The 17,268-nt window shown below is 28.9% G+C and overlaps 1 protein-coding gene across 5 annotated transcripts in view; it reads left to right on the top strand.

Annotated features, from left to right (window-relative positions):
- LOC142318865 (putative phosphorylase b kinase regulatory subunit alpha) overlaps positions 1 to 17,268 on the top strand; it is a 149,233-nt gene that overhangs the window by 40,944 nt on the left and 91,021 nt on the right. For all 5 annotated transcript variants that reach the window (XM_075355439.1, XM_075355436.1, XM_075355435.1 and 2 more), the window contains exons 7-8: positions 3,394 to 3,546; positions 11,195 to 11,368. In XM_075355439.1, coding sequence (XP_075211554.1) covers positions 3,394 to 3,546; positions 11,195 to 11,368 — 327 coding nt within the window. The remainder of the gene's footprint in view (positions 1 to 3,393; positions 3,547 to 11,194; positions 11,369 to 17,268) is intronic.

Raw genomic sequence — 17,268 nt, 5'->3', positions numbered from 1 at the left:
GCCGAGGGAAGGATCTGATTAGGGAATGCTTATAACCGACCTGTATAATTGCTGGTTGATGTTGGCTGTGAGGGAAATCTGTTAGGAAAAGCCCTCACAGCCATGGTTTGTAAAGGTCACTGATCATGCTCACAATGCATAGGTCAGAGTTATATTCTTAGTCCAAGCCAAGAATGATTTAAAAGATCCCCGTTTAATTAACAATGAACAGTTTGATACATATTTTCATTTATTCAGTTTTTTTTATAAATACTTTGGTTATACTAAAAATTTTACTCAGCATATTTGTCTATTTATAAAACACAAAAAACAAAAACTGCAAATTTTGAATGAAAAAATTTTTAAATAAATGAAGATAATTATTTATGAAAAACGATAATATTATTTTAAAAGTAAATAACAGAAATAATTCTCTTAGAATTACTTATTATTCACATAATACAAAAACATACATAAAAGAAAAAAAAAACAGTTTTGAAAAAAGTTTAGAAATAATATCAAAATTTACATATATATTATAATAAGTAGATAAAAAATAACATTATTAAAAAGTGTAAATACAAAAAAATTAATTTTATGGTCAGATATTGAAAAGAAAGAAAAAGGCAGAAAACAGGTATAATGTTTTTAGAATAGTTTTGTGATATTTTGTATTTCTGTACACTTTTGAATATAGTAAATAAATGTCATTATATAGCATAAGTAATAAATAGTAACACAATAAAATAGTTTGAATCAAGAATATAAAAAATATTTGAAAATATGATAATGTGTAATTAGTAATAAGCTATAAAAAGTTTGACTGATGTGAATTTTTTTTGAGATTTAAAAGGTTTATTTTGTTTCAATTTTCTAAATTATTTATTACACAAATAAAAATAATAATACATCAACAAATTCATTGAATTTAAAAGTAATGAAACAGTGTTTTATTTAAAAAATTATAATAGTAAAAACAAACTGAAAAAAATTGTAAAGTAATGCACTACAAGAAAAATCAAGACTAAAACACCATGTAGCAATATAGTCAGATTTTTAAATGTATAATTACTAAAAAGACAAGAAATTATGTCAGAAAATAATACAGAAATATTGAGAATAAATACTACTTATTGTCAAAAAAATAAATTATAATAATTGATTTACCTGATAAGTTAACTTGTATTTAAATTTCATCATGTCTTGAAATTACATTAAATAAAAATATTCTTGAATAATTTTCACTAACTTAAAAAAAAAACACATTTAAAATTAATAATGCACAAAAAAATTTAAAAAAAAAATTGACAAAAATTTGTATAAAAGACACATTAAAACTGTAGTGGTCTGTGTGGTTGATGATGGCACAGCGCATTATGTGTTAATTCATATTATCAATTTTTTCTTCTTTATTAAAATTGATTATCTTAACAATAGTTAATAAATGCTAAAAATTTTCTGGCCTATAAATGGAAAAGATTCAGAAAATATTATAATTAATTTGTTAACATTGATTTTCTGGTAATCTTCTCTTAAAATACAAAAAGAGAAAAGGTAGCTCTGTGAAATAAAATGAGAGTGAGGGAGCATGTGTGAAAAAAATTGACCAATAATAATATGTACATAATATATTATTAACCTATACATGTACATGAATATGAATGGAACATAAAAACATTCAGTTAATTGAATTTACATATCCTTTGTATGAATGAATCATACGTTCTTATATTCTTTGGATTTAATTTTGTCAGTCTTTGGTTAATTTTTTCTATAGAACAATTAAACTATGCAACTATAGTTTTCCCAGTAAATCTAAGAGCTTGTGACATCATGTGCTGACATCTCATTACATTATTGTTTTTCAAAACATTATTTTTGTGCGTAATTATTACTTTTATTTCATTTTTTTTACTTACAAACAATACGGGCACCCAAACAATACATTTATGTTGTGTGCTCAGTTCTTTCCACTTGAGTTGACTGCATGTATAAAAATGCTTAATGACTCAATCTTGTAAACAATAACAATTGTTAACCTATAAAAATTATACATGCAGTTAGAAATGATGTCTTTCATCATGATTACATTTAGATTGTCATTTGTAGTACACAATGTGCATATGAAGAAATGAACTTCAGTCCAGTTTATATCGTGTTGAGTGAAGGTATTTGGATAGAGTTTTTGTGCGGTGATATTATTTTATAATTACTCATTTTTCACAAATTTTTTGTTTTATTTTTGTTCATGTGTTATTAATGCAGTTTGTTATGGCAGAATTTAAATCGTAGTTAGGAAAAAACTTAGGAGTCAAGCTCGTGAAATTATCAATAATGTTTATGATTTTATGAAAAAAGAAGCTCTAAAAGTAGGTAAATTAACTGATGAAAAACATATAATTGGCATTCATATGTACAATATGATAAATAATACTTCGATTTGATACACAGAGTTGATGTTTTCAGGTTGAGTAATAATATCTAGTCTGCTCGTGACGTCACAAGCTTGTACATTGGCTGGGCCAAGTATATATAACTTTCATTTTCAACAAATTATTCTGACCTGTTGATGTGTTTAAAGATTTTAGTCTGATTTTGCATTTAAATACTCAAGAAATAGAATTGTTGTTTTTGGCAGTCTCTTTTATGGATAATGTAAATATTATAAATGATTTTGTTTCAATGTATTTGCAAATTTATTTGATTAATGTAATTAATTTTTTTTCTTTATAATTATGGATACATTAATTAATGAATATAAAATAAAACTATTGTGTTGTTGATAGAGTTTGAAATTGATGAATATGCTATAATTCTTTTTGTTGTTTGTTTTATACATGCTATTGGTCTTGAAATCATGGATATAATTAATTATTCATACTCCACCTATCTTATTCTACTTAATTGATTGTGTACATTTTAAAATTGTTATATGTATACGTTTATTCTCTTATTTTTCTTGGAAATCAAAGATGGATTTGTATTATTCCCATTTTGTTAAAACACCTGTTATTATTTGGCTGAATGCAGTATAATGGTGGCAGTAGAACTGGTAAATTTTCACAATATTTATTTTCAGTATTCTATTCATCACTATTTTGTTGTCAACACCAGATATCATGTCTACAGGGCTGCTGGAAACTACTGTTTCCCTAAAGATAGTATTGAGGCACCAATTAGCAACCTTAGCTAGGCCTTGTAAGAGCTTGGTAGCTGCACAAATAGCAGACTTCATATTTCATTTGGAGATGTGTTTTTTTTTAACTATAATTCTTATATTCTAAAAAATAATTTTACAGAATATTAAACAGTAGTTTCTAACTGTGAGTTAAAGGTTATATTTATTTATTATACTTTAGATTGCACATTTATCTGTCGTATATTTCATTTAATATTTTGTTGTTGGTCTTACAGGATCCAAACAGACTCTATTATGATCCATGGGAATTAAGAATGTTTGAAAAAATAGAATGTGAATGGCCATTGTTTTTTTGTTACCTAGTTTTAGACTCTTGTTTCCATGGTGATAAGGATGATGCTGAAGAATACATACAACTATTGGAACAGGTGAACTACAAAATATATAAATAATGAATATTAATTTTATTGTTATTTTTGTTGTTTAATTAACGCTTGACTTTTAGTTGTATATAGTTGCACATCCACCAAAATTCTATCTCTCTTTCTCTCCCCCCTCGCCCCTCTCTCTCTCTCTCACTCGCTTATGAATTTCTTGCATTTGTAACTACATTGTTGTGGTGGTTATTGTGATGTGATAAAGGAGGCTAGCATCAGTAACATAATATATCCATCAGTAATAAATATGTATAAAGCTAGCCTGAAGTAAATTAGTTTAGTATTGTGTTAAATTATATGGTGCTATTTATCAAGCTGTAATTTACCATAATTTATAAAAAGGGGTAACATAAGGTAAAATGTCTCAAAATATTAGACATGCTTAGGGTTCTATCTAATACCTGTTGGGGAGCTGATCGTATATGCATGTTGCACTTCTACCCAGCTCTATTCCATTCCTGATTAGACTACGGCTGCACGGCTTATTCATTGGCATGGGCCACCACACTGAAGATGCTTGATACAGTCTATCATTCATTCATCTGTCTTGCCTCAGGTGCTTTTTGCTCCAGCCGTGGTAAGTCTGCTGGTGCACAGTGGTGAGCCATCTCTTTGTAGTAGACAAAAGCAAATGATACACTCATATGTGGCTTGCATAAAAGCGCAACCAACTTATCCAGCCTTTGATGTGGTATTCTTGAACTAACATGTTAATCAATACCAGAAACAGCTGAGATCTACTGCTTCACTGGGCATCAGAACTCAATGCTTTTCTCAGTTCTAAGAATACAATTACCTCCAGTCCTTACTGTTGTTCCTTCTTATTACACCCTTTGGCAGGCTTCTCTCGTTAATTACTACTTTGATCTTTGTGAGTATAATAAAAAGAATACAGATCTGGTTATCTTACAAAATAAATTTTATAATAAATAGTTTGAATCCTGATGTTACTGTTTATACTGACAGCTCTAGAAACGTTAATTCTATTGGTTGTGGTTTTGTTGTTGGCAACAGAACATACATGTTTGGTCTTCCCAGCATCACCAGTATTTTTGTTGCAGAACTGTATACCATTAATAGAGCCTTACATATAATTAGCCCAAAATATTGACGTGTTCTTGACTCAGATTTCATGAGTGCCTTACAGGCAATTAATGGCGTGTACTCTAGACACCCTGTTATCTGTGAGATTCATTGTATCATTTCAAAAATGACTAAACATAATACAACAGTAAGATTTTGCTGGATCCTCAGCCATATAAGAATTTCAGGCAATGAGGAGCGTGTTGATAGTGCGGCAAAGGAGGCTTGCTTCCAGCCTTCTTTCACCGATTGCAGAGCTTCTAACGATCTTGTCTATTTCTGAAGAGGGTGGTTCATGGTGAGTAGCAAAGTGATTGGAATGCTACCATAAACAATAAGTTTCACCCAATTAAGAACACTGTTTTACTGTGGAGCTCCTCATGCAGAAATAACCGTCAAGAGGAGATTATTATCTGCCATTTGTGAATAGAGCATACTAGGCTCGCTCATGGATATCTGATTACTCAAACAAATGCACTAGTTTGTGCTTGCTGCGACTCCTGACTGACAGTGCACCACATCCTTGTGGATTGTATCTGTTATGCGACATTACATCACAAGTTTAAACTGGGGGCTAACATTTGAACTATTGTAGGGGATAATGAATTGTTTTTATCTTATGTTTTACGGTTTCTTAGGGCCATTAATTTATACTCAATAATTTAAATTGCTGTAGTGTGTATCAGCTATTCATACCAATTGCTGTACTGCAGTTTGAAATGTAGTATTCTAATTGAGACATAAAATGTGATATATGTTTGGTTATTACAACAAATATGTTGTGTCCAGGCGATGATAACATCAAAGCATTTTTCACCCAAAAAAAAAAAAAATATATTATTCCAGCTATGCATCAATACATAATTTTTTCAGAATTATCATTCTATATATATTTTTAATGGTAGTACCCTTTAATCATTTGATTTTTAACTAAACTTTTAATTATAAATCTATTTAAATTATACCAGATAGTTAATTTATTTTAATTGATTATAAGCTTCTGTTGATGTGGTTAAAAACTATGGAAGTAAAGGAAAAACAAAAAATTGAGAAAGCAGGGCAGTTTTGTAATCAAATTACATCATAAGTTTGATTTTCCGATAAAATAAGTTTCACTGAATTTTCTCTTGGGTTACTAAGTTAGAACCTTTAAAGTATGAATTTCTACATAATAGATTTGAATAAGATATTTTATCTTCATGAGACTCATCCATCACAATTATTTTAATTAATTTTTTCTGATCTTAGTGATGATTATATTTTAGAAGCAGAGACTGTAAATAATTTCATTTGAGAAATTTTGTATTTCTATTAAAAATGTCATTATAAACAGATCTGTTCTATGTATATACATAGAAATTAATCTATGTATATATGGTTTTTAATCTTTTAGCAGTATAGACTGCTAAAAGATATTTTATAATTTTAGGGTTTCTATAAATTTTGAAATAAGATGGGCGAGTTAAAATTCAAAATTATGAAAGTATAATTTTAAATTCTGTTTGGATAGATATTCTTTGAATAAAATTATTTCCTTTCAGTTATTATCTTTATTAAATTAATTATAATTACTTCTATTATTGCCAGTGACCTCTGTTAATTGCCTGGAGAGTAAAACCTGTAAGTTTATTAAAAGGCTTTATTAAAATTAAATTAAATTTTTTTTCAATTTCTTACTATAATATTTTAATGTGAAATATGTAGGTAGTTTTACTGACACTAAAGTGCAAAATACAGATCAAATTTATTGTTTATAAGAAACCTAAAGAAAAAGAAACTCTCTGAGGAATAGTAATAAGTAATCAACTTTTGGAAAACAGCTCTAAACACTTTTAAGTTGTTTCATTTTTGCTGCCATGGCATATGAGTATGCTTTTTATTCACCAAAAAGTGCTTTTAACTGTTGCAGCTGCAACAGTTAGATCAGTCCACAGAAATCTATTGTCAGTAATCAAATCAAGGATAATCATTTTCTCCCAAATTGATGAGTATAAGATCTTTTTCTAAGTTCTGATGTCCAATCTTTAATCACATTTGCTAATGAAGTAAATAGACTGGTACTAGTTGCAAGTAGTAGTTAGTCTGTAAAATATTGAAATAATATTGTAAAGAAATTTATATTTTAATCAAAGGCAGCTACACTTCCTTTTAATTAATTATAAATATGTCCAGTCTAAATAGACATATTTATTTTAAATACTAAAGACTAACCTGTTACTAGAAAATATAATCTTTAACAAAAATAACTTGAAATCTAATTAATATTAAATGTAAAATTAATTAAAGATAATTAATTAATTATAAAAAAATGTGTAATTGATATAAAAAATATTATAATAAAATAAAATATATTATAATTTTATAAGTAAAAATGTGTAATTTTTAATTATAAAAAATGTATAAAAACATGTAATTAATGAATAATTACACAGGCTTGTGTTTTTTAATGAATGAAAAATTGTTTTCAATTTGATAGTTGACTCTTATATATTTTTGGATGCTGAATCCAAATGTGACCTCAATTTAATTCCATCACATAAGGATTTCTAAAAAAAAGGACTTGTACATTTTTTTTTAAATGTAAAAAACAGTTTTTAGTTAAATTTAGGACTTATTTACGAGTGATATGATAAACAGTATTACTTTAAAATACCATAAAAACTAATGAAAAAACACAATAAAATACTATTTATATTCTTATAAGTCCTTATAAAATCTTTTTCTTTTTGTTTCAATGCTCTTTTTGGTGCTTTTTTTGTGGTCTTGCAGGAGGTCATCCTTTTTTAACATCCAACAGTAATCAGTTTTCAAATTCGCATTCCATCCCTCTTGGTATCTTCTCTCAATCTCTTTCATGTCTTGGAGGAATCTTTTCCCCTGTTCCTCATTTACTGCACTAAGATTTTTTGGGAAAGTAATTGAGGTGGGAATCTAGAAAATGCACCTTTGAGCTCATTTTACAGCTTAAATTTTGAATTTTTCTAACATATTTATATGTTATGCTTTCAAAGCTTGTTTTTCTGCTTCTTTAATTTTATATTCAAATATTCCATATTTCATAAGCTTCCTTATATCTGGCCCAATAAAAACACTCTACTTTATCTTTGTTTCTGATAAATTTGGAAACTGACTGCAAAGATACTTGAACATTCTCCATCTTTTTTTAATACCTTCACAAATTGTTTCATTAACTCTAGTTTATCATGTAACTGAGGAAGCGAAGCTTTGTTTGCCTCTATTAAATGTTCTCTTTCAATATTTTTCTTACCAACTTTTAAGGTTTGTCTTGTTGATCATTATTTCTTATTGTGGTGCTACTTTTTATCATGACTATCCCATTTGCACAAAAACATGGATATTTGATATAACCACTTTGTTGCCCAAGTAATAAGGAAAGTTCCTTTAAATCGCCACAAATTATCCAACCTTGATCCATATATTGAAGTTTAATTATAAGTAACTCAAGATTTTCATAATGCTCTTTCAAATGAACAGCATGCCCCCCTGGTAAAGAAGCATACTTACTTCCATTGTGCAGAACTCCCTTAAGACTCCTTTTCAATGAATCAATTAACAGTCTCCATTCAGAACCTTGTAGTCAATGTGGAATTGTTGTTGTTGAGTCCAGGTGCATAATTGCAGTAAACTAATGCATCTTCTGGAGAAAGATATTGTGAAGATTTTTTTCTGTTCCTAAACCAGAAAAAGTAGTGCCAGGAGCTAACAATTTTTTGCCTTAAACCTTGAGCGAGCCTAGAAGTTCAGCAGATTCCTGAGAAAGGTTTAATTCCCTCACTAAATATTTAATTTAGGTTGCTCAAACAGTTTTGGTTCATCACTTCAAGGATCATAATCATTTTCGTCATCCAATTCATTAGCACAGGCTTATGAAACCAGTCTTCATCACATATAACATCTAATTTATGTGGTGGTGAAGGAACAGGTATTTCTAGTCCATGAGGTACAGAGTGTGTCGCTGATCGAAGGTTTGAATAAAAAATGTTCTTTCAGTTTTCAAAATTGAATCCTTGTATCATACATGAACAAAAATCATAGCTACGACTGATTGGTTCTCTCCAAACCATGGACACTCCAAAGTGGAAAGACCTTTTTCTTTTTGACCACTGATGAAGTTCTTCAACACATACACTTAACAGATCTTATGAGGAGTCCAAGATTTGTCTTGGTCTCCTAATTTCATATCAGAATGTGAAAAATATACTTTTTTTATGAATTTTTTAATTTTTTTTTTTGTGTTTTGATGGTAAAGTTTCCACAAATATAGCAAAAGAATGATACGGCTTCTTGATGCCAATGGAATTTAATTTAATAAAAACTTTTGAAATATAAATACATAAAAAAAAAATTGTATTGAAATATCCTTGTTTGTGTTTCCCATATTTGCGATGTCTTTCTATATTCTCAGCTAAAATATTCGTATTCACATACATTAAATTATGTAGTGACATTAAAAAATTAAAATATTAAGAGATTTAATGGCGCAGATAGAGTATGAATATGTAGAGGTAGATGATATGATCCCTGGAAAACAGTTAAATGTCAAAATGCTTACCGAAGGCTTAAACTATCCCATGATCTTATCCAGTTTTTTTTATAGATGCTGATCCATCTTTGAATAGAAGCTTAATCTTTAAATGCAAGATTTAAGATGCCATGCAAGAGTACACATAACTTCACATGGACTTAAAAACAAAAGCGAGAGAAGGAAAAATTACAAATTTTTGTAAATTCAATTCAAAATACTGTAGGTTAGCTTTGCAAATTTCCTTTGCAGTAATTTTAGTTTTAGTGTATGTAGTACTGTAGTGCTGTTTTCTTTAATATTTAATGCATTTACCGAGTACGATTTCAACATGTAATACCGTTTTCTAATATAGTACCTAATGTACTATAACTGTAGTGAGTTTTTAAATCAAACAGTTTGTGATTGCTTTCAAGTAAATTAGGAATTATACTGTATTTTGTAGTGTATTTTATGTAGTGTACCTATGTACTGTACTAAACCAGTGCTTATAATTAATGTTGCCATCTGTATTTCATCAGTAACATTGCCCTAAGTAAGTACGTAAGGATTTTTTTCATTTTACATAGAACCTAACCATTCAATGAAAGTGGCTGTATATACGTATAGTTATGTTATAGATTTATTACTGCTTTTAATTTCTTTATCATAAATCCCCACTGTATTTTTATTCAGAATATGAACTTTTTCCATTTTCATACATAAAAAAAATTATGATTAATTATTTAAACAGTTTTACTAAGTGATCTCTTATAATAGATATGTTTTGGGATGTAATATTTCATCTATAGATAAAACAGAAATGACAAATTGTGAAAAAAAACCTTATGTGATGGAATTTAAAAAAATATTTTTCCATTCTCAGCACCAAAAAATTTATTGAAACCACTAGGTAGATTCCAGACAGCTTTATCGTTACAGATCTTTGTTATTAATTATTAACAAAAATAATAATATTAAAGGTCATTATATTTTTTGGGTATTATTATGGTGAAGGGTAAACAGTAAAATTACAGTTGAATTACAATTGGCTATGATAAGGTAATTACCAGATAAATGTAAATAATACACATGTGATATTTATTATTATTTAATAATAAATAATACACTTATATGAAATATGTTTTTGCTGCGAAAATCGACAGGTGCAGTCTAACAGTAAAATGGTCCATTTGTTTTATCATCATATACATCATGATGAAAGTGGTGAAAGATGTTATAACAAAAGTAACTGATATCACAATCACCAAAAAAAAACAATGTTATTGGAAAATTGTTTATGACAAAAACATTATGAAATCAAAATAATGGAAAATAATACAAACCCCCAAAAAGCACTTAACAGTGTATAGGTGTCTCTCAAAAACCCCTTGTTTGTACTGAATCCAAAAAGAATTGAAGTTTTTACAGTAACAATTGTTCTCTTGCCACAGAGCTATTTCAAAATATAACAAAACAACTAGTTTAGAAAAAACATGAAGTAAACAAGCAAGCTACTCAGTTGTTTAGAGTAACATTATTTTGCTATTTATTATTTTGTAATTGAAACAGCCCCAAAGCAAGTGTACCTTTGTAACTTTAAAAATATCAATTATTTTTTTTATTTGGGACAAAATTGTTTTTTGAGATATATTTTCACACTAAGTGTTTTTCGGGGTTTGTATTATTCACCATTTTTTTGATTTCATAATGTTTTTGTCATAAGTAGATTCACTAAATTTTTGCAATAATTTTTTTTTGTGGTTTGATATATGCTCTAATATATCAGTATCTATATATGCTCTAATATATCGGTATCTATATATGCTCTAATATATCGGTATCAAATTAGTTTATCAGAGGAATGCCTGTTTCATGGAAAATATTGTTGTATTGAATGGTTTTTGCAATTTATTTTTATCACTGCTCTGATCACTATCCTTTTGATACATTACTTAATTAAAGAGTTTATTATTGTAGTAAAATCTGTTTTTTTATGATTTAATTAGTGTTATCAGTTTTATTTATTTATAGGTAATGGTTAAAAATGATGATGGTATAAAACTTGTACCAGAATTATATGCAGTACCAACTGATAAAGTAAATGATGAGTATAAAGATCCTGGTAGTCAAGAAAGGATTGCTCTTGGTCGTTGTCCTTTCATCTGGGCACAATCTCTGTATATTCTTGGCAAATTACTTCAAGATGTCAGTATTCTGTTGTTGATTTATTTTAATGTTACCATTCTTTTTTTCTTTCACTTATTATATTTCAACTTAAATAAAGTTTATCTTATTGAATTGAAGATAGATCTAAAGAAAAATCTTAAGTTATCTTTTTTAAAATTTTTACTTATTCGGAATTTCATTTCATTCCATATATCTGGGGACTTCATCTAAGGCACTGGACCTATCTTATAAAAATCCCAAAACATATATGGAATTTTTTTTTTCATATTATATGTTTTGGGATGTAATATTGTGTATTTCTATATGAAATTAGAATACAATAAATTTCATGGTAAGAAAGAAATTAAGAAACAACTTAGATAACAGAAATTGTTCTACTATAAAACTATACTGAAAGTTATATTTGTTATAAAATTCTTCTTCAATACTGAAAAAGTGATCTTTTAGAAAGTGCTTTCACTTAAGGCCCATAAATCTTGGTTTCATTCATATTGGTAATATCAAATGAAATTTGCATTCCATTTATATAAATATACATATATATTTCTTTTAGTTATTTATTTTTGTTAAGTAGTTAATCTCTCTTGTAAAACTGTTTGTACTATTTAATCCCATTACTTTTATTCAAGAAAGTGGAGTTTGTTATTTTTCCTTATTCATTCCAATTCTATTTTAATCTTGTTTTTGCCTAGCTAAGAAAACTGTTATTATCCAAGTATAGTTTAAAAGTGGTTTTACTACACAACGGTGACAAATATCCTTTGATACCAATCGTTTATGGTATTAATTTGAAAGAGACATACTATGTAATGAAAGACCTTTTTGAAAAAAATAAATTATAAAAAAGATAGCTGGAACATGTTTGGTGATTTGAAAGTTATAACTATTTTGCTAGGCATGCAGTTAGGCTATACTAAGTATACATATGTTTTCTTTGTGAATGGGACAGCCGAGCTAGGGATAAACATTATGTTACCAAAGAGTGGAAGAAATGAGACAACTTAATTCTAAATGGGAAAAATATTATTCATGAGCCATTAGTTGAACTCAAAAAAATATTTTTACTCCCTCACAATATCAAGCTAGGACTAATGAAAAATGTTGTAAAAGCAATGAAGAAGGATAGATAGATAAGAGAGTTGGTCAAATATGATGTATTTAACTCAATGTTAAATAATCTACAAACTGCAGCTTGAGCTTCATTTAAAGATGTTTGCAAAAATTTTCTAGGCAAACAAAAATCTGACAATTACCATGATATTGTTAATCAACTTCTTACTTCATATAGAGCTATGGGATGTATTATGTCTTTGAAAATAATTTCCTTCACTCACATCTGGATTTTTTCCCAGACAACCTCTGAGACGTAAGTGATGAACACGGTGAACGTTTCCACCAAGCCATTTCAGTGATTGAAAGCTGCTATAAAGGGAAATGGAATACTGACATAATACCCAATTACTGTTGACATTAATTTGGGATGTGAGGCTATTTATAAAAGAAAAGCATCAGCAAAATAATTTTAACACACATATGGCCTTTCAAAATGATAGATTATAGATTTTAACTATATTTTCCCTTAATTTTTTTTGAAGCTTAATTTATTTAAAACTAAGGGTGATAAAAAAATTATATTTACAGATCTGTAATTTATGCAAAAAAGCAATTCAAGAAATGGTATCACACTTAGAGAAACATCAAAAATTTTTGATAATATTCCTTTTTCAATAACTTCACTTGTACTGGGTCGGCCAGGTTTTTATCATCTAAAATACTACTAGTGTATTGAAGTTTATTACTTAAATTTATTTATTTAGTGTATTCAGTATTTTTTACCTTTTTTATTTTTTGACCTTTTTGTAATTTAAACTCTTTTAAGCTTACTACCGAAGGATAAATAGCTTTTTTCACAAAAACGTTTGTTTTTTTGCAAGTAGAATCCGAAAATGAATAGTTAGGTACATCTTTGTGCTACACAGTGAACAATCTGTGTTGTTTCATATTCCTGAACTATAAATAAGATAATACAAATTGTTTGAAAGATCACTTCCATAATCTACATTGACCTAAAATCTTTCTTTTTCCTGTTTAGCTTCCGGTAATTACCTTTCAGATAATATTTCAGAGGATGAATGAGAATGATATGTGTGAGTATAAGTGAAGTGTAGTCTTGTACAGTCTCAGTTCGACCATTCCTGAGATGTGTGGTTAATTGAAACCCAACCACCAAAGAACACCGGTATCCACGATCTAGCCCAAGTTTTTAGATGGTTTAAAGCATTTTCAGATGGCCGGGAATCAGTTGCAGACGATTCACGCTGTGGAAAACCGTTAACATCAGAAAGTGACGACAATGTTGAGCGAATCAGAGACTTGATACGGTACGACCGGCGATTAATTGTCAGAATGATTGCAGAACAATTGAATTTGAACCGTACCACTGTCCATCAAATTTTAACAAACAAATTCGATATGAAAAAACTTTGGGCAAAATTGATCCCAAAAATCCACACTATTGAGCAGATAAACAAAAGAGTGGAAGTGTGCCGCAATGTTCTAGGGCGAATTGAAACTGATCCTGATTTTCTAAAAAATCTTATTACTGGTGATGATTCTTGAATATATCTCGTCCAAAAAAAGCAAAAATGAGCAAATCAAAACCATGCTAATTTCTTTCGTTGATAGTAATGTCATTGTCCATAAGGAGTTTTTGCCTACAGGACAGACTGTAAATCAGTATGTTTACCGAGAAATTCTTCAAAGACTGCGGAAAAGAGTTGCCCGCATGAGACCAGCCATCAAAGATAACTGGATGCTGCATCAAGACAATGCACACCTTGACACGCTGCAGTTGCAAGTAATTAGTTTTTGGCACAGAAAAACATTCCTGTAATTCCTCAACCACCTTAATCACCTGACTTGAAGGACACAGTAGAAGAACAGTAGAAAATGTTTAAAAAATGTAACCGGAATGAAGGACATTCCAGTTTCTGAGTTCCAACACTGCTATGAAGAGGGGGAAAACCATTTGAAGCGTTGCATGGCTACAAAAGGAAATTATTTTGAAGGTGATAGAATCCATGTACAATTGGATGGTTTAAAAAAGGTTTTTGAATCAGTCTCATTACTTTATTTAAAGACCTTGTATGTAAAATATAATTATTATTATTATAATATAAATTATTATTTTAAATTAAGATCAATTATTATTTATGCATTTATAATAATTTATTATATCTAAATAATTTTAATCTCTACAAAAATACCCACTATAGACTAAGACCAAGATGAATGACCAACATGAAATCCATTTCATATGTACCTTTGATCCCAGTTACACTTACAAAAAATCCTAAAAACTCTTGGCCAGCATAAAAGTAAAAGTAAAGCAGATGCAATGTTTTTTTTTTTGGAATAAATATACTATTTAAATGAATCAAAGTAATTTTTCAATATTTATAAAGAAATACAGGCAATAAATTTTACATTAATTTATTGATTAGTTTTTATTTCTTTTAGTTCTTTAAATGTATTTACAATTTACATGTCTGATTTCTTGTTTCTCTAGGTTTTAAAACCTTTCTTATGAACAGTAAAATGTGTTTTCTTAGAACAGTACAGAAATGTTTTCTTAAGTGTAGCTAATTAACTGATTCAACCTTTTTTGACTAGTTTTGTTTCTGTGTAAATATTTTGTTTATAACTACGGTGTATTATTTACTTAAAAGTTGTACTTAAAAACGGATCTCGGGCAGAGTCCAAACACTTGTAATATAAAATAACAAACGTTATTTACGTATTTAAAAACAAGATATGGAAGAAAAATGGATGAAATTAGTTTGAAAACTTTCAGCCTTTCGAAGATTAATGACGTACCAACAAAATAAAAATCTTAAGAAATTAAACCCTAATGTTTAAACGTTTGGTTCAAAATTAAAGAGGTGATTTTTAAAAAAAATTAAGAATAACCAAATTTCTATAAATATTTTTCTCTTTATTAAATATATTGATTGGGTTTATAAAAGTAAATTAACTGAATTGCAAAATAATTAACTTAAAAATCTAGTACAAAAATTAAGAAGATATTAAACATTTTTTTTTTTTTTTACTGAAATAGCTTTCTTCTTACATTATTAGTGTTAACTGGTTTCTTTCCGTTTAATAATTTTTTCCTTTGGGTTTTAGTCTCTTTAAGTTTTTACATTAGTTTTATATTGTTCTTCCATTTCTGTTTTACTCATAACTTCTTTATTTCTTCTTTATTAAACAATTGTAGTTACTTTTTGAGGTGGGGCTCTCCAACACACCACACATTAACAAACCCTGACAATTACCATATTGTTCTTCCAATTCTGTTTCACTATTCACTCCTTTATTTTGAATTATTGTTTATTTTTAGAGCTGGAAGCCTCATCACCACCACCCTTTATCACTCCCCAACAATAACCATATTTTTCATCCATTTCTGTTTCCTCTTTACTTCTTTATTTCTGAATTATTGTAAATTTTTAGAGGTGGGGCCCTCCTCCCCACCTCACTTTATCACCACCCCAGAATAACCATGTGGTTCATCCATTTCTGTTTCCTCTTTACTTCTTTATTTCTGAATTATTGTAAATTTTTAGATGTGGGGGCCCTCCAGCCCACCCCACTTTATCACCACCCCAGAATAACCATGTTGTTTATCCATTTCTGTTTCCTCTTTACTTCTTTATTTCTGAATTATTGTAAATTTTTAGCAGTGGGGGCCCTCCTCCCCACCTCACATTATCACCACCCCAGAATAACCATGTTGTTCACCCATTTCTGTGTTACTGTTCACTTCTTTATTCATGAATTTTTGTAATAATGAGGATTGGAAAATTATCATGGAAAAAATGACGCCGCAACAAATTTTATGTTTATAATTACATCATTTATAATTCAAAAAATCAATGTTCTGTTCGCCAAACTTCTAGAGTACTTCGTAATTTTTATGGTGCACGTAATCGTCCATCAGAACAACTTAATTGTCCGAATGTTGATAATTTTTGAAAAGCATTCACTCTATCAAAATCATTTTGATTCGCATATTATACCTTTTATGTGTAGACTCTCTATTTCACAATTTCCCGCTTCACATAAGCGCTGCGCTTTTGTAATTCTTGGCACGTTTTCCATTTTGAAAAATGCATAATAATAATTTTTTTTGCAGAAAATTGTCGGATATTAATTAAAAGGTTTCAGTTAGGAAATTAAATTTGACATAAAAAATGTATATATAAAATTAAATTAAATTAAAATTAAAAATGTAATAATGTTCAAAATATTAACATTGAGGTGATTAAAATATAGAAAAATTGTGTTCTGCGATCCAATAATAACACCACAACACATCTTAAGAAGGCCTATTCGTTGTTAGGTAATGAAGCAAATGTTATGCTAAAAGCATGGCACGAGTAGAATAATTGGAACTGCGGCTGTCGCTGCCGTAAACATGAATATTTGTTGCGCTGCCTGTACGTTACCTGATCAAAGAAATCTATAATATAAAGAACTTCTTAAAAGGTTCAAACCCAGCCAATCCGCCACAGTAATGAGAACGATACCATAGAGGTGAAACGTTATACCTTACCGACTGGAACTGTTAAAGAGCGGTAAGAAAAAGGATACTGAGATACCTGGGCCATATATACACAGAATGGATGAACAGAGAATAAATAAACAAACATTCATTAAACTCTGGAAACAAAAGAGCAACCATGGGTACGTATAACGGCGAGGAAAGTAAAGAATTACACAAAAATGAAATGGCCTGAAAAAAGAAAGATCAAACACGCGGAAAGAATGAAAGAATATATATTGAGAGAAAAGAAAAATAAAGCAGAAGAAATGATATTTGCTTGCTTCATTGTTGGCCTAACTTAAAAAAAATATAT

This window comes from Lycorma delicatula, chromosome 2 (assembly GCF_047948215.1).
Source record: "Lycorma delicatula isolate Av1 chromosome 2, ASM4794821v1, whole genome shotgun sequence".
NCBI classification, from domain to species: domain Eukaryota; kingdom Metazoa; phylum Arthropoda; class Insecta; order Hemiptera; family Fulgoridae; genus Lycorma; species Lycorma delicatula.
Note: the sequence above shows the minus strand (reverse complement) of the source record. Positions and strands in the feature narration are given on the sequence as shown.